Source organism: Mytilus edulis, chromosome 13 (genome assembly GCF_963676685.1).
Source record: "Mytilus edulis chromosome 13, xbMytEdul2.2, whole genome shotgun sequence".
Taxonomy (NCBI): domain Eukaryota; kingdom Metazoa; phylum Mollusca; class Bivalvia; order Mytilida; family Mytilidae; genus Mytilus; species Mytilus edulis.
Window position 1 is genome coordinate 2,256,112 of NC_092356.1, and position 18,741 is coordinate 2,274,852.

At 33.7% G+C, this 18,741-nt stretch overlaps 1 protein-coding gene across 1 annotated transcript; it reads left to right on the plus strand.

Moving 5' to 3' along the window:
• Positions 1 to 479: 479 nt before the first annotated feature.
• Positions 480 to 17,989, plus strand: LOC139501509 (uncharacterized). The gene is made up of 3 exons (XM_071290615.1): positions 480 to 964; positions 13,198 to 13,416; positions 17,164 to 17,989. Exons 1-3 carry the CDS (start codon positions 559 to 561, stop codon positions 17,856 to 17,858), a joined length of 1,320 nt encoding a protein of 439 aa, XP_071146716.1. The 5' UTR covers positions 480 to 558; the 3' UTR covers positions 17,859 to 17,989.
• Positions 17,990 to 18,741: the final 752 nt, after the last annotated feature.

The window sequence follows — 18,741 nt, forward strand, 5'->3', positions numbered from 1 at the left end:
ACCAAACAAATCGGGAAGTTATTAACTACCTTGACTGGCTATATAGCCGGTCGGAGTAGTGGAGTAGACTAAAGAGACTCACAGAGTCAGAGGCGGCCGGGATTTATTGGTGCCCCCCTTTTTTTCGGGAAAATTTTGTTGAGATAGGGAATCTCTGAAGCATGACTGGAGAGGGCCCCACTTTTGAAAATTTGTTGATCCGCCACTGATTCATCTTTCGATCATTTGTTTTGATTTTTAAAAAAATGGGGGTGGGGGGTGCTGACTCGGACTTTTCCTTTTATTTATCATTTGCAGTATTTGGGTCTCAAATCATTTGAAAACGATCAAGAATCTGCTTTGATGTGGTTTTAAAAAGCTTTTATGAGCTAATGAAGCCTTTTACGAAAAGAAAAGTCAGTGATAAATTAAAGTGCAAAATATTGCACCATGTGTCGTACGAAAAAAACAAGAAGTCCGAACATCTTACAAAAAAAAAAAATACTTGAAGAAAGACCTCTGGCTACATCCTTAGCTTAAGCGTCTCAATGACAAAGATTACAAAGTGGTCGAAGAAACATGGCAGCGACTACAAAATTATTAGGACATATGCGTCGTATTTTAAATGTACGGCGTCGTGTTATTTCGTCCGGAAAATTTTTCTCTAGCAGAGAAACTGATGAGGGGATGGAATCTTTTTTAAATGATTACACGGATTTGGAGTTTCGACCACTCCGCATGAATGCCTGTATCTTTGGAGAATCTTTCACCAACGCACGGATACACTACGATGAATTTTACTTTACTGATCCAGCCACTGGCAAAGAAAGTGTGCCTACGATTGAATTAAAAAACTTGTTTCATCATGGAATGGAAAAGTTGGAAAAATATGTCAGAGGAGAATTCATCATAGGCCCTGAGAATAAAAAAGATCAAGATTGTTTAAGTTCGGTGTTGGCTCTGCACTCCTTCATTCGAAATATAAGTAAGTTCTTATATATTTTGAGGTCACCTGGCTGTTGCCATTATCTAGTTTCTCTGGCCTGTTAGTCCAAATAAATATGACGTCTGGCAAGGCTATTTTAATTTTTTCCTGGGAAGTCGTAACAGGTCTGTTTGCGCCCAATACACTTTCGCACCCTACACGTTCGCACCTTGCACATTCGCACTCAAGGTCCATTCGCACTCTACACGTTCGCGCCAAATTTTAATTCAAATTCCAGTTGAATAATTGGAAAATCATGATTGTTGGTGCTTTGGTGTAAATACTGAATGTATTTATAGCTTGGTATGAGTAGAACATTGAAGATTTTAAATGAAAAACACAAAAGATAATTGATTTTAACAGCTTGGTCCCTTTGATCTAAAACAATGAAACATTAAAATATAGCAATACACGAATTATAACCAAAACATGATAAAATTAATTCAACACACAAAAAAAAAACCCAGTCAGAATCTCACTTTATTTTGAAACAAGTCAGTGAAACAAAACTATAGCAATACACTAACCGAAACATGATTAAGAGATATTCAACACAAAATAAAACTTTGACAGAATCCGACTCATGACTTGATTTATAAAGGATTTTTTTTTTAACAATACACTTTCCGAAACATGATTAAGATTTATTCAACACAAAAAAAAATGCTGTCTCACTTTACTTCGAGACAATGACAACAATTATACTTATAAGAATACACTTGCCAAAACTTGATTACAAAGTTATTAAACACAAAACCAATTAAAATTGGGCGCGAACATGTAGGGTGCGAACACTACTTTCATGACTTCTGGGTGCGAACATGTAGGGTGCGAAAATGAAAGGGGGCGAACTTGAGTGGGTACGAACGTGAATGGGTGCGAACGGACCTGGATTCGTCGTAGGAAGGCGTAGAAATTAAAATAGCCTTGCTAGACGTTATAATTATTTGGACTAGTGGCCTATTATCAATTTGTTATTCACATTGTAATCCCTGCTGAAACTACATACATTATTACATACATGTATGCATGGTTGGAATATCAATCTAGTTTCAAGACAATAACTTATGTGTAATTGTATGGATCTCTCTGAAATTGTACCACAATGTACCATATAACAAAGGGGAGGCTGGGATTTATCATTAAGTTTTGGGTTAATTGCCCAAAATATGTAGGAATAAGGGGCCAAAAAAGGGCCAAAAAGAAGCATGTTTCTAGTTTCCAAACAATCATGACAATAACTTGTGTTTAACCCTTTCCTCTATTGAATTTGTTTTTTTGCATACTTGATTCGCATACGGATTTTTCAATATAATATGCTTTAAAGTATTAATGCATTGCGAAAAACAAGTATTTCATCAAATAAATTTTAGTCGGATATTCCTATGATATTCCTTTTCATATTGGATAAAAATTTTGTTGAGTCTACTGCAGACACTTTGTAGTCAAATCATTTCAACTGAGGCACTACACAGGCGTCAAAAGGCGTCATTATGAAGTATAGGGGTGGCGTCAAAAGTTGTCATTATGAAGTATAGGGGGTGGCGTCAAAAGGCATCATTATGGAAGAAAGGTTTGGGGGGGGGGGATTTTTTGTTTACCATTTTTTTAAAGGGCTTCCTTTTTTTCAAAATTTTTCAAATTTCGGATTTTGTAAAGTTTCAAGAAGAAATCTTCAATTGCACAGTATTGTGCAATAGATTTGTTAGATCTTTGACCACATTAATTTTGTGACAAAAACTTATATTATGTCAAAAATTTGATCACAAATTAGACACAATCCAAATTCAGACAGAATCAAGCTTGAATATTGTGACCAAATTTGCCACAACTGTTCAGGGTTCAACCACTGGGGTCGTATAAAGCTGCACCCTGCGGAGCATCTGGTTAAATTTTTCAATAGCAAAATCGCTTGTTAAAGTAGTACCCCAGCTGACTGTTGGTCTTTTAAACTTTTAAACTAAATTAAAGACTTTAGAAAAAATCTGACAAAAGTACAAATTAAGATCTAAATTGAAATTTTCAGACGAATGAGACAACCAGTTGCTGGGTTGCTGCCCTAAATTTATGAAATTGGTCATTTTTGTTGAGCCTTCGACTTTAGTCGAAAAGGCGAGACTAAGCGATCCTACATACAGTCGTCCTCGGTGTCGGCGGTGGCGGCAGCGTCCACAAATATTCACTCTGTGGTTAAAAGTTTTTGAAATTTTAATAACTTTCTTAAACCATACTGGATTTCTACCAAACTTGAACAGAAGCTTGTTTATGATCATAAGATAGTATCCAGAAGTAAATTTTGTGAAAATAAAATTCCATTTTTTCCGTATTTTACTTATAAATGGACTTAGTTTTTCTGCGGGAAAACATTACATTCACTCTGGTTAAAGTTTTTAAAATTTTAATAACTTTCTTGAACTATCCTGGATTTCTATCAAACTTGGACAGAAGCTTGTTTATGATCATTAGATAGTATCCAGAAGTAAATTTTGTAAAAATAAAATTCCATTTTTTCCGTATTTTACTTATAAATGGACTAAGTTTTTCTGCGGGAAAACATTACATTCACTCTGTGGTTAAAGTTTTTAAAATTTTAATAACTTTCTTAAACTATCCTGGATTTCTACCAAACTTGGACAGAAGCTTGTTTATGATCATTAGATAGTATCCAGAAGTAAATTTTGTAAAAATAAAATTCCATTTTTTCCGTATTTTACTTATAAATGGACTTAGTTTTTCTGCGGGAAAACATTGCATTCACTCTGTGGTTAAAGTTTAAAATTTTAATAACTTTCTTAAACTATCCTTGGTTTGTACCAAACTTGGACAGAAGCTTGTTTATGATAATAAGATAGTATCCAGAAGTAAATTTTGTAAAACAATAAATCCAACACATTCACTCTGTGGTTAAATTTTAAACATTGTGTTAAAAAATTTTGATAACTTTCTTATACTATTTTTAATTTGTACCAAACTTGGACAGAAGCTTGTTTATGATCAAAAGCTAGTATCTAGAAGGAAATTTTGTTAATATTTTGTACTTTACTTATAAATGGACTTAGTTTTTCTTCCAGTTAACATTACATCCAGTCTGCAGTTTTTGTTTTCAAAACATTTATTAGATTCATAAACTATCCTGGATTTTTACCAAACTTGGACAGAAGCTTCTTACAATCAAAATCAATTTTGTTGAGCCTGCAATTTACAGCAAAAGTAGGCGAGACACTGGGTTCCGCGGAACCCTTACAAATTTTTAGGAAATTTTGTAGTTTTTTTGTCTCGCCTTGACGGAGTCATAAAGTGAGACATAGGTATGCTGTTTCCGGTGGGGACCGTGACAGCTGCGTCAACAATGTATTAGTTCATTTTTAGTTTGTGATTAGGTCTAGTTTATCATGTTTATCAATGTTTATGGTGAAACACATGTGGTAGGTCAATCATATTTGGTATGCAGTTGTATAAGCATTGGCACATCTCCTTTCCATGGAAATTATATGGCCCTGCCCCTTCAGTCATGTTCTATTGACTTAGAAACTTTTTCTTATTAAGTTTGACTCTCCCAAACAAAGTTTGGAGACTTATTGTTTTTCCTCAATTCTTATTAGTGGAAAGACCTAGATTGATTTTCTTCTGATTATTTTTTTTTCCGCTTAATTTTTTTGTTTATGATAACATTCAGTCTATACGCTTTTGAAACTGACCCTGTTTAACCGAACACTTTTCTTTGTAAGAGTTATCTCCCCAAACACTTTTTATTCTTATGAGATCTCATCTGCAACCGTAAAAGAAAGCAACAAATTTATTTTTCCGAATTGCTCGTCATATCCTCAGGATGTTAGGTTTTATTTTGACCGAAGCTTTACGAAGACCCCATATGAGAGTTATCCCCCCTTTTGTATTGTAATAAGTGAAATAAATTTGTAAATGGAAAACCATAAGTGATAGAGGCCTCAGGTCTTTTGATTTGAGGTCCTTGGTCCAAAAAAATGAAAATGAGGTCAAGGTCAAATATCAAGGTCATGTACAAATTTTTGATTTTGGCCTTTTATCTCTTATTTTCAGAAATCATACAAGATATCGACAAAATATTTTCAGACAACTGTTAGTTGCTTCAAAAATGTACATGTCGTTACACGTAAATTTTACTTAAAAGTGTACGTAACATTTAATGTGAGTTTTCCCCCGTTTTATATCTAATATTAGTTGAAATGCATGGTAATATAACTCATTAACAATATAAAGTAGAGGCCTAGAGTCTTTTGATTTGAGGTCCTTGGTCCAAAAAAATGAAAAATAGGTCAAGGTCAAAGGTCAAGGTCATATTCTAAATTTTGATTTTGCCTCATTTTCAATTGTTTTTATAAATAAAATTGAGAATGGAAATGGGGAATGTGCCAAAGAGACAACAACCCGACCATAGAAAAAAAAAACAACAGCAGAAGGTCACCAACAGGTCTTCAATGTAGCGAGAAATTCCCGCAACCGGAGGCGTTCTTCAGCTGGCCCCTAAACAAATATATACTAGTCCAGTGATAATGAACGCCATACTAATTTCCAAATTGTACACAAGAAACTAAAATTAAAATAATACAAGACTAACAAAGGCCAGAGGCTCCTGACTTGGGACAGGCGCAAAAATGCGGCAGGGTTAAACATGTTTGTGAGATCTCAACCCTCCCCCTATACCTCTAGCCAATGTAAAAAAGTAAACGCAAAACAATACGCACATTAAAATTCAGTTCAAGAGAAGTCCGAGTCTGATGTCAGGAGATGTAACCAAAGAAAATAAACAAAATGACAGTAATACATAAATAACAACAGACTACTAGCAGTTAACTGACATGCCAGCTCCAGACTTCAATTAAACTGACTGAAAGATTATGATTTCATCATATGAACATCAGGCACAATCCTTCCCGTTAGGGGTTTAGTATCATACCATCATAACATATATGAGAAGAACATAACCCGTGTCATGCCAATAACTGGTTTTTGAATAAATGTGTTTAGTTCCGATGCAAAGACCCTATAAGTGAATCAACGCCAAAATATGCAATCTTTAATGACCTGACAACAGTCTCGTAACTATATCCCTTCTTAATATAAAGTCTATTCAAAGGTTTTGTTAGTTTTTGAGGTGAATACTGACACCTTTGTGCTTTATAAAGAATATTTCCATAAAAAATTGGATGTTGAGCTATATTTACGAATGATGTCCTTATACCGATGAAAAAATTTAGTAAATGTTTTGACTAGTTTGTGATATCGAAAACCCTGGTGTAATAATTTTTCAGTAATACATAAATTTCTCTCGTTAAAATCTAAAACATTGTTACATACACGAGCGAATCGTACATATTAGATATCGACAACATATTTTGTATAAATTGTTAATTACGACATGTCGTAACTTGTGAATTTTTGTTAAAAGGATGCGTAGACATAAAATGGGAGTCTTCGCCCCTCTTATGGTTAGCAGGTTAGAATTAAGCGTAAAGTGATATAACTGATTAACTATACATATTTCAGACCTAGGATCTTTTGATTTGGGGTCCTTGGTTTATGACCTTGAAATTGAGGTCAAGGTCATCAGTAAATTTGAAGTTCTAGATTTTGACCTTTGCTTAAAATTCATATATGGACCATAATTTGCTATTGGGCCCGTTTCCTATAACGATAGAAAAGTGATAAAAATGTGTATTACTGTAAGAAAAGTTGTAACTACATCTAAAGATGCCTTTATTATACCCCACGCAACGAAGTTGCGGAGGGTATAATGTTTTTGACCCGTACGTCCGTCCGTCAGTCCTGTTTCTTGTCATCGCAACTCCTCTTAAACCACACAACAGAATTTCACGAAACCTTTTCAGATAATAAGGACATACTATGTAGTTGTGCATATCGACGGGAAATTGCGATTCAATTTTTTTTCTAGGAGTTACTCCCCTTTGAACTTATTTACTTTAATGTACTACTGCAACAGTTTGTCATCGCAACTCCTCTCAAACCACACAACAGAATTTCACGAAACCTTTTCAGATAATAAGGACATACTATGTAGTTGTGCATATCGACGGGAAATTGCGATTCAATTTTTTTTCTAGGAGTTACGCCCCTTTGAACTTATTTACTTTAATGTACTACTGCAACAGTTTGTCATCGCAACTCCTCTCAAACCACACAACAGAATTTCACGAAACCATTTCAGATAATAAGGACATACTATGTAGTTGTGCATATCGACGGGAAATTGCGATTCAATTTTTTTTCTAGGAGTTACGCCCCTTTGAACTTATTTACTTTAATGTACTACTGCAACAGTTTGTCATCGCAACTCCTCTCAAACCACACAACAGAATTTCACGAAACCTTTTCAGATAATAAGGACATACTATGTAGTTGTGCATATCGACGGGAAATTGCGATTCAATTTTTTTTTAGGAGTTACGCCCCTTTGAACTTATTTACTTTAATGTACTACTGCAACAGTTTGTCATCGCAACTCCTCTCAAACCACACAACAGAATTTCATGAAACTTTTTAGATAATAAGGACATACTATGTATATTGACAGGAAATTATTATTCAATATTTTTTCTTATACAATTTTTTTTTCTTATACTTAATTGATTTCTCCAATGACAATGTGGGGACGTGGGGTATGTGAGCGTGCTCACTAAGGTTCTTTAATTTTTATCAACAATGTTACATACAAGTGTATGCTGCTCTTCCCTAGAAAAAAAATTGAAATTAACAAATTTCGAAGATTATACGACCGTATTTTAGTGTCTTTTCTCGCGTTACTTTTCGCTTCCGAAGTGCATAACGCTGACTGATTTATAGATAATCGTCACCGACAAATTCATAACTTTTGCTTTCAAATAATAAAGAACATCGACCAATAAGAATAGTCAGAAGAAAAGGCAGAGAACTTTAAGTATTTCTGTAGCAGGTGTAAGAACACTAGCGTTACTTTGGTTTCCGATTTCGTAATGCAAATTTTAGATGATGTAATCTGCTTTGTTGTTATAGAATTCTTTATAACAATATGCAAATATAAACTCTCGCGAGATGTTCAAACAGGTAAATCAGAGATGATTTACATTCTAGTTTTGTTCTTCGTAATAATAAAGTTAGAAAATGACGTTATCGTTATGCGTTACATTTCACATGAAACAGAAGTCCAGTTAATTCCTTTTTTTTTATTAAAATTGTTTTTGTCGTTAAGTTCTAATCATTTCTGGTCATACGTGAAACATGTGACTAACATGTGATCACGCCCTTACGGCCAGATATATGAAATACTAGGTCTAAACATTGTTTTTGTTTCCAACGGGATGTTAGCAAACATAATCTGTAGACTTGTTTCGTCTTGTTTAAAAAAGGAAAATACAATTTTCAAAGAGATTGCGCCGGGGGTCTATTATTTTTCCTATGTGCATAACGTTACATACGATCTTGTGTGAAAATAAATGCCCAATGACTTGACAAAATGGATTTCAGATTTGACAGACGTTATAACACACTTCGTTTCCGGATAACGATGTAAAGGGTCCTTGGAAAATTCAATCGACATTACGTCTCTTATCATTGTGCCGATGCTCGTTGGATTGATTTTGCTTCAGCAGTAAATATTACTGGATATTTTAGGTGAATAAAGATAATTTAATAAAAAATACATGTTAATATACCGTTACACTTGGAATGTACAAAGGTGACCACCAGTACCTTTGTCACAACTTTTAATTATTTTTTTTCATTCATGTTCTGCAAACCCTTTTCAGAAACGCAATAAACTTGTCAAAGGAGAAGTAAACTTTTACCATGCATGACTTGAAAGCAAGTACTTTGTTGATTTTAGCCCACTAAAGTAGGTTAAAATGTGGAAACCATGTAGATGGTGTACAGGTCACAAATATCACATGGTGCCTATTTTAAAGATTTTTATTCCAAGTTAAAAGTTTTTTTCTTTACTGGATTTAAAGAATTTTACATTGCCAATGATTTGGAATAAATTGTATATAACTGGAATTTCAAAACAAAATATAAATACATTTTTTTGGCTAAAACATTAAGATACAACGATTATGGTATCCTGTATCAATGAAGAAAATATGGAAATTTCTGAATAAATTGTACTAATTGTTTTCGAAACAAGCACATATTTAGGAGTTTTATAATACTGTTACATTTAAGATGGATTTTAAGAAAAAGTATACTGTTCAGATTATTTTAAGCAGATTTTGCAATAAAATAAAACTAAAAAAATGCTTTCAGTTTCTTATGGTTTCCTGTCGCTTTAAAAAAAAACTTTAATTTAACATTGAAAATAGATTTTAAATATTAACATGAAGCAAGTAACACTAGTAATGGTGTTCATTTAGGTCTTTTGAAATATATTGTGCAAAATAAAGAAAATAAAGATTGGTTTCCTGTTTGGTTTCCTGTCACGTAAACGGTGAATCAAAATGTATTAATTTTTTCTTGAAAAACTCAATTGTTCCATTAATACTATTCTAACACCAACACAACCCACAGAATAAAAGTTAAAGTTTTAATTTAGAACTTATAAAAAAGGATAGAAAAAGAAACCAAAGGCCGAATACCAAATTATGGTTCATTTATACATCATAAAGCAATAGGAACTGATATTTTCAAATGAATTTAAATATTTGTTTATACCAAAATAGATCCTTACTGGTGGAAAGACCTTCAATTGTTCTCTGAACAATTCGTTTTTAATTATTTTTATTATTCTTCATCTTCCTCTTCTTCTTCCGCCACTTTCAAAATGAACTTGTCCGCAGCATTTCTCCAAAACCACTTATCAGATTTACTTAGGGTTTCATAGAATGTTAGACTAATACATTGTTATATATATATCTAGATGAGCCATCAATCGTTCGTTTGTGCATTGGGGTCTATTAAGGGGTATTTTGGGGGGCAGAAAGAAGGGAGTGGTTTACCATAGAATCCTATGGGATTTTATTTTCTAAAATTTTCAAATGAATATAACTTGAAAACTGTAAGTGATAGACACACCCAGTCTTCAGAAATGATGATAGGACAATATAACAAATCACATGAAATATAGGGTGAGTCCCTGTGGGGGTCATCCCCACCCCATCAATTTGAAAATATGCTATTATCTTGTACACAATCCAGATCCCCACCCCTAAACCATATATATTCTCGAATGGGACGATAAAACAATGAAATAAAAGGGAAGTTTCTAGGGGTCACCCCACCCCGTTGAATTTGAAAATGTCTAGATTATCTTGTAAACGGTCCAGATCCACACACCTAAACCATATACATGTATATTCTTGTAGGGGACAATAAAACTAATCAAATGAAATAAAAGGGAAGTCCCCAGGGGTCACCCCCACCCCTGGCCCATTCAATTTTAGAATGTGCTATTAACTTGTAAATGGTCCAGATCCCCACCCCTAAACCACATACATGTATATTCTTGTAGGGGACAATAAACAAATGAAATGAAATAAAAGGGAAGTCCCTAGGGAGTTGCCCCACCCCCTCTTGTTTGAAACTAGTAAAAGGTCAAGATCCCCACCTCTAAACCATATATATATTCTTGTATGGGACAATAAAACAAATCAAATGAAATAAAAGGGAAGTCCCCAGGGGTCACCCCTACCCCGTTCAATTGAAAATGTGCTATTAACTTGTAAACAGTCCAGATCCCCACCCCTAAACCATATAATATTCTTGTATGGGACAATTAGAACAAATGAAATGAAATAAAAGGGAAGTCCCTAGGGGTCACCCCACTCCCACTTGTTAGAAAACTTATAATTGGTCAAGATCCCCACCCTAAACCATATATATATATTCTTGTATGGAAGAATAAAATACATCAAATGAAATATAGGGAGAGTCCATGGGGGTCGTCCCACCCCCACATGTTTGAATAACTTTTAAATGGTTGAGATCCCCACCCCTAAACCATATATATTCATGTATGCCTATGGGACAATAAAACAAATCAAATGAATTGTAGGTAAAGTCCCTGGTGGTCACCACCACGGCCTCCTGTTTGAATACTTGTAAATGGATGGGACCATAGGAAAGGCGAGTTATGGGAGCTTTGTTAGTGAGACTTCGTAACAGCATCCTGTTACAATTACTTCTTGTTTTAAATGTATTAGTTTAATTGTGATTAGGTCAGTTTATGGGGAACCACAAGTGATAGGTCAATGATATTTGCTATATATGTAGTTGTGTAATAATCGGCATACCTCATTACCATGGAGATAATTTAGCTCCGCTCCCTTAGTCATGGTCTATTGACTTTGAAACTTTTGCTTAATTTACATGTATTAGTTTGTGATTAGGTCAGTTTATGGGGAACCACAAGTGGTAGATAAATGATATTTGGTATGTAGTTGTGTAAGCATCGGCCCTTAGTCGTGGTCTATTGACTTTGAAATTTTTTCTGACTTATCATGTATTAGTTTTTGATTAGGTCAATTCAAGGGGAACCATTAGTGGTAGGCCAATGTTAATTGGTATTCAGTTGTATAAGCATTGGCACATCTCATTTCCATGGAGAATAGTTGGCCTCACCCCTCAGTCACAGTCTAATGACTTTGAAACTTATCTTAGTTTATATGTATTAGTTTGTGATTAGATCAGTTTATGATGAACTTCTCATGTTATTAGTCAATGATATTTGGTATGCAAATTTATTGGCATTTGCAAGTATCGTTTCCATGGAGATTATATAGCCCCACTCCCTCTTATTGACTTTGAAACTTTTCTAAAGTTTACTAGTTAATGCATATATGTTTGTATTTAGATTTGGGAACAACTTATGGTAAGTCAATGGTCATGATGGTATTTGGTATGCAGTTGTATTTAAGCATTGGCACATCTCATTGACATGGAGATTGTTTAGGCCATGTAACTCAGTCATGGTTCATTGTTTTTGAATATTTTCATAACTTGTGTAAGATGTTAATGTATTGCTATTTTGATTTCAACATTTGCATAATCAAAATTAACAGTTTATGGTTATTTTAGATAGAGATAAACTGTAAACAGCAATCATGTTCAGCAAAGCAAGATCTACAAATAACATGAATAAGTCAACATGACTTAAACATGTTAAATCAGAGTTATTGTTCTTAAAAGCAATTTTTTGCAATTTATTTAACAGTTTTCTGCTTTTGATTTAACTACTTGGCCAAATAAGAAACTGATATTGCAAGTGGGGCATCCATGTACAACTTCTTGTTAGTACTTGTATTGTCACTTGATTATAAAGTCATGATGATTGCTTTCAAAATATTTGTTTGAACCGTCCTGTTTTTTGTCGAGCCTGCAACTTTATTTGCAGAAAGCTAGACATAAGGGTAAGTGTAAGTGATCAGGCGGGGACAGTGTTAACTTACTTCTTAAAAGCTTTCTATTTTAGAAGGTGGAAGACCTGGATGCTTCATACTTTGTTTATAGATGCCTTATATCATGTATATGTTACTAAGTTTCTGTGTGTCATATATGTTGATTGTCCTTGACCTCATTTTCATGGTTCAGTGACTACTTGAAAACAAAGTAAAGAGTTTTGTAATGTTAATTTTTCTATTATTATGATTAATAGGATAACCATATTTGTTATGTGCGTAGCTTGCAAGGTCCTCATTGCCTGTCAGACAGTTTTCACTTGACCTCGACCTCATTTCATGGAATAGTGAACAATGTCACGTTTTGGTGGTTAAGTCCATATCTCAGATACTTTAAGCAATAGGTCTAGTAGATTTGGTGTATGGTTCGACAAGGGACTTGTTAATGAATTATGCAGAAAACAAAAGGGCCTGGAATGGTGTAATTTTTATATTTAATCAGATATTTACCAGCTTGAATTCATGTTCTAACGATCCTTTAGCAAAAAAACTCTGCCACCATGCTGTGTATCACCATAATTATATCAAGTCTTCAATATATCGAAACAGAAGTTTATTCCAATAAGCTAAAGTTTAAGTAGGGGATAAGGTATCTGCGCAATACTAGGCGGTTTTGTCATAGAAGACCAGTTAGAAATAAAAAGTACAGGTTCCAGCCACGATTGGGGAGGAAGTTACGGATCAGATCTACTCTAACAATCGACTCATTAGGTTGATTTTCTAGGCTTTTAATTTATATAGATATATATTTATTAGCCATCTTACAAATGTATATATACATACTATTGACTATTTTAAATGTTTGATTTTTAGGAAATCATGAAATGGCACTGAAAGATGAGGATGAAGGAACAACAGTCTTAGATGATAAAGAGTGTTATGTTGCAGTTCTGCTTACAAATCACCTCTTATCACCTTTGATACCTGGACATGATTACATCATTGATAATAAATATCATGACAAGCCTACATATTGTCCTTGTTGGTCCAGATCTTGTCGTAAAATAGTCAACTATGGAAGGACAAGTATAGGTAAATTAATATGTTTATTGTAGCTAGTATATATATACATGTATATGCCTTATAGTAATTCACTATTTTAATGTTATAAATTTCATTTGAAATTGTTAGCTTTGATAGATTTTATGATCTGCAATATAACAATAAGGTCTTTCCATTTCTGAATAGAAAGCTAAATTCATATTGTTATGATTATTATTGATTTTATTCTGATCATATGGTCTGGCCTGGGACGAAAGTCGCAGAAAGCTAGACAGGGATTGCTTTTTTGGCAGCGACAACAGCTGATCACAGCCGCTGCAACATTTGTTAATTTTTCTGCTATAACATGTATAAGTTAGTTAGATGTAATTGCAAATTACTAGTTTGCTTTAGATCAATGATATTTTGTATGAAGTTGCATTGCTATCAGTACATACAAGACTGGTGACTATTTCGAGTCCCTATCCCCTAGGTCATGGACCCTGACTATTAATTAATTTGAGATTTTAATGTTATAAAGTTTTCTGCTGAAGTTAGTTTGATTGGATCCACTTATGATAGATCAGTGATAGTTTATATAAAGTTGCATTACTATCAGTTCATATCAGTTTGATGACTATTTTGATACCATGCCCCTAGCATCCTAGGTCATGGTCTAGTGACTTTGAATCAGTAAGTTATTATTAATGTTAAGTTTTTCTGCTGAAGTCAGTTTGACAAGAACTACTTGTGATATAGATCATTGATATTTGATGTAAAGTTGCATTTAAACTTTCAGTTTGGTGATTATTTTGAGGACCAGTTTCCCCTAGGACATGTTCCAGTGACTGAATAAATTGGCAGTTTTCAATGTTAAGGTTTTCTGCTAAATTTATATTGATCATGTTGATAGAAACTTCTTACAGTAACAATGATATTTTGTATCAGGTTACATTACTGTCATTACATCTCAGTATGCCTACATACATTGATTGAATGCCCCGCCCAATAGATCATAATAAGATTATGGAAATGAAAATAGTGAGAGAAAAAAACATTGAAGTACTGTCAGAAAAAATATATCAGATCTAGACTAGCTATTAAAATGACTGGATCTGTGGATCACTACATCGATGATGTTTTGTTTTTCATTGTAGCATATATAGTCATGATATTAGTATTGATATTTTGCTTGGTTGCTATCAGTGAAAGCAGGTCTTGTACAGATGCATCTACCCCAATAAGTTTGCCATTCATTCACAACAAGTAAAGGGTGGCTAAAGCTAGTAGTACTCTAAAAGATTTCAGTCCTTATCATTAAACCTTTAATTTTCTCATTGATTGCACACTGACACATATATTGAAGATTTGTACCTCCTAATATAAGCATACATTGTATTTGATAATTGTTTCCCTACATTTGTATAGTGTTGAAAAACTTAAGTTGAAGTTAATAATTTTTACGCCCCAACCACAAATGGTGATGACACATTTAAAAGTTACCCTTGTCTGTACGTTAAAACCTACTTCCAAACTGAGAGGTTAGGTTTTACATTGAGATTAATTTCTTTGGAGCTAAACACACTGTATCAATGTAACATGTGTAACTTCATTATTGGAAGTGCCTTGAACAGTACTGAACAGTCATTACGATACATTAGATTCTATTTTACACTTGAGTGACTGATTAAGCATGTTAAACACTGTCCCAGGGTTGAGATCAACATGTTTAACCCGGCCACATTCTGTATGTATGTGCCTGTCCCAAGTCAGGAGCCTGTAATTCAGTGGTTGTCGTTTGTTGATGTGTTACATATTTGTATTTAGTTCCATTTTTGTACATGAATATCAGAATTAGACCCTTAGTTTTTCTTGTTTGAATTGTTTTACGATTGTCATTTCGGGGCCTTTTTTAGCTGACTATGGGGTATTGGTTTTGCTCATTGTTGAAGGCTGTACATTGACCTATAACGTGACGGTACCCAAATTGCACCTATTTTTACAGTTTTTTCACCTACGTTTTTTTATGATAAAGACAAAAATGTTCATTTTGTGTTTATTTTGTAGCGGTATCCTTCTTTATTTTATAGGCACACCAATTTGATATTTAATCTATATGGAATCTTAGAAAATTTGGTCTAAACTGACCTCCAAACCATCAATGATTCTGAAATGAGGAGTACCCAAATTGCATCCATGCTTAAATTCGCATCGTCAAACCTCTAATTACAGAGCTTTTGATTATTTTTTTCAAATATTTGGAACAATTAGATATTAGTCCATGCTTACTCTTTTTTTTTTTAAATGGATACTTGTAACATATTGTATTTGATCATCATTTTGAAAAGATGACGTTTTGATAACGTCGCATGGCAACGTTTCACTACATTTTGCTTTTTCAGTAAACACTTTATCTATTGATAAATACTGCGAACGTTTTGTGCATATCTAATTATTTTTACCTATGTTGAAAGATGTGCATAGTATCAAATCACAAAAATACAAACTGTTTAGTCCCTAGGAAATCTTGTAAGATGTCCGCTGCTATTGGCTTTGTAATTTGGGGACTTCGTGCAATTTGGGTACCGTTACGTTAGTCATGTTAGTTGTTAATTTCTGTGTCATTTGGTCACTTTTGGAGAGTTGTCTCATTGGCATTCAAACCACATCTTCTTTGACATGTTTCTTATAATAATATAATATATAAGCATGTTATGTTTTGTATAAAAAATTAGGTTCATTTCTTTGGAACTTAGTGTATAGTGTATCAAAAAACTTGTAGATAATCAGAGTGAACTATTTTTTGAAAATAACAAATTCCTTTATTAATGTGTCCAGCACATTCCTGTGTGATTTTGTAAATAATCTTATTCAGCTACACTGAGTGCCAATGAAAATGAAACGCTTGCATTTATTTTCCATGGAGTAAAAATTTAGAGTGCCATATATATATCTTATGTAAGAAGGCTAATTTATGTGTGGGAGTGATATTATGAGACTCACCTGAGCCTCTAGTACTGTCTTTTGTTTTCTTCTCAACTGAACTGGTATGATTTTATATTTGGGTTATAGATTTTGTAGCAAGTGATCAGAATATGCATTATATAAATTCTTTCCACTTGGTTTTAATCATGTAATGGATTTGTGACCTTTTAATCATTTTTAACCAGATTTTTGTGACAAAAATGTCGGTTATTGATTTGGTGATGGGCAGTCGGGCGGTTGGGCGGCAACCAAATGTTGTCCGTGCATTTACTCATGAACTGTTCCACCAAAGCTTTTAACATTTTAATATGTTGTTAATGACAACAAAATGAAGGTCAAGTTCAAGAATGACGATTTTGACTTTTACTGTTCAGGAGTTATGGTTCTTGAAAGATTGAAAAATTGTGTTTCCAGCTGTGTCCGTGCATTTACTCATGAACTGTTCAACCAAAGCTTCCCAAACTTTAATATGTTGTTACTGATGACAAAATGGAGGTCAAGTTCAATAATGACGATTTTGACTTTTACCGTTCAGGAGTTATGGTTCTTGAAAGATTGAAAAATGGTGTTTCCAGGTGTGTCCGTGCATTTACGCATGAACTGTTCAACCAAAGCTTCTCAAATTTTAATATGTTAATACTGATGACAAAATGGAGGTCAAATATGATATTGACGATTTTCACTTTCACCGTTCATCAGTTATGGTTCTTGTGATATTGCCAGGACTCCCATGAATGTTAATAAATCCAGTTTGCTGTCGTTGTGACAGCCTCTTGTTCAAATTTGATATTAGAATATGATTTGTTTTTTCAGGTAACTCTAAAATGTGGTATGGATATCCAGATGTTGTTTTACTTCCCAACACTGTTATGGTAGAGCAGGATTTTAAACAGGAAGCGGAAGACAAGGAAGAAGTGCATGACTTAAAAAATGAGAAAAGAGCAGCTGAAATATGTGAACTTAAAACAAATCAAAACCTTAATAATGAACGAATTGCAAGTCAAATTATATCTCAAACCATTACAGTTTCACTATACACATCTGCATTAAGAATAAGAAAGCCAGAACTAGGAATTCCAGACATTTCTTTGATACCATCTTTGATATTGACTCCTTCAACTTACTGTATATATATGTATGACAACAAACATGATATTTTGTTAACTAGTGGTCCTAATCCTACATACTTGTGGGATGACTCAGGTGTAGGGTATCGTTTCAATAAATCAGCTATTATGCATATATGGATGGCTATGAATCATTTCCAGTTGTTACCAAGTCTTGACCCTGCACACATTGAATTTATTCAACAAAGTTCAAATTTTAATAAACTCTGTGAAATGAATGGTTTAGAACTCCCCAAAATAGCTGGTCATATACTATTTCAGTCAAAATTTGTTAGACCAGAGAAATTTGGCTTCAAGAATCGTAATACAAAACGATTGGAATCTTCAAGGTACAACACAATGAATACTGCACATACAAACTCAACCAAAAAAAATGATTGAGAAACACTATCAACTTACAAAAGCCTGAATAGACAAGTTTTTGTCTAAATTATATGTCCACTTCCTTCTAAGGGGAACAAACTGGTTACCCTTAATTCCTTTTTCCTAGAAGTTCTTCTCATACATGTCATACAGTTATTGAAGGTCAGAACATTTTTATCTGTTGACTAGCATATATATCAGCTTAGATATTTCACATGTGGATGTACCATTATGCTGCATACAATCATGACCTGTATATGACCTTGATATTCGACCATGAGTTCAATTTAGGATTTACTTAACAAACCTTGTTAGTTGGGCAATGATTTGTTTTGCTTTTTTACAGATATATTTTCAGCATATATGTTTTGCTTCTGAAAGGCTTTTGCATTTGCCATGTGAAAATACCATTTATTAGATAAATTGTTATGCATTGTCATATTCTCCTTGTGACCTGGACCTATGACCATGATGACCTCAAGGTCAAATTTTGCTTTTCTTGTCACAGTTAAATCTTTTAATACCACCACAAAATAGTTAAGATGTTTCTGTGGTTGTTCCTGATAATGTGATAGTCAAGCATATTGATCATAAGTCCAAACATAGTCTGGGATTGATTAGGAGGTTCAGGTCCCCAGTGTTTTTAGAGACAGGACAAATAGGCTTTTTCTCATATATATTAACCCCTTAAAGAGTTAAAGCCTTAATTGATGAATGCTACCTATTTATTTTGTAATCAATGTCAAATAAACTACTGTGGATTCATTATTATTCGTTGGATACCAATTTTCGTGGATTTCGTGGGAACAATCAAACCACGAAATTTAATATTCAACGAATGATAATTTTTCTGTAGGTTTGTATGCAGACTTCAGCAAAACCACGAAATTTAATATCCACG

What these genes read in the sequence shown, in the direction of transcription:
- LOC139501509 (XM_071290615.1), top strand. Translation starts at nt 559, where the DNA reads ATGGCAGCGACTACAAAATTATTAGGACATATGCGTCGTATTTTAAAT. An exon ending in CTCCTTCATTCGAAATATAA is followed by an intron (nt 965 to 13,197) that starts GTAAGTTCTTAT and finishes TTTGATTTTTAG; the next exon opens with GAAATCATGAAATGGCACTG. An exon ending in CTATGGAAGGACAAGTATAG is followed by an intron (nt 13,417 to 17,163) that starts GTAAATTAATAT and finishes TTGTTTTTTCAG; the next exon opens with GTAACTCTAAAATGTGGTAT.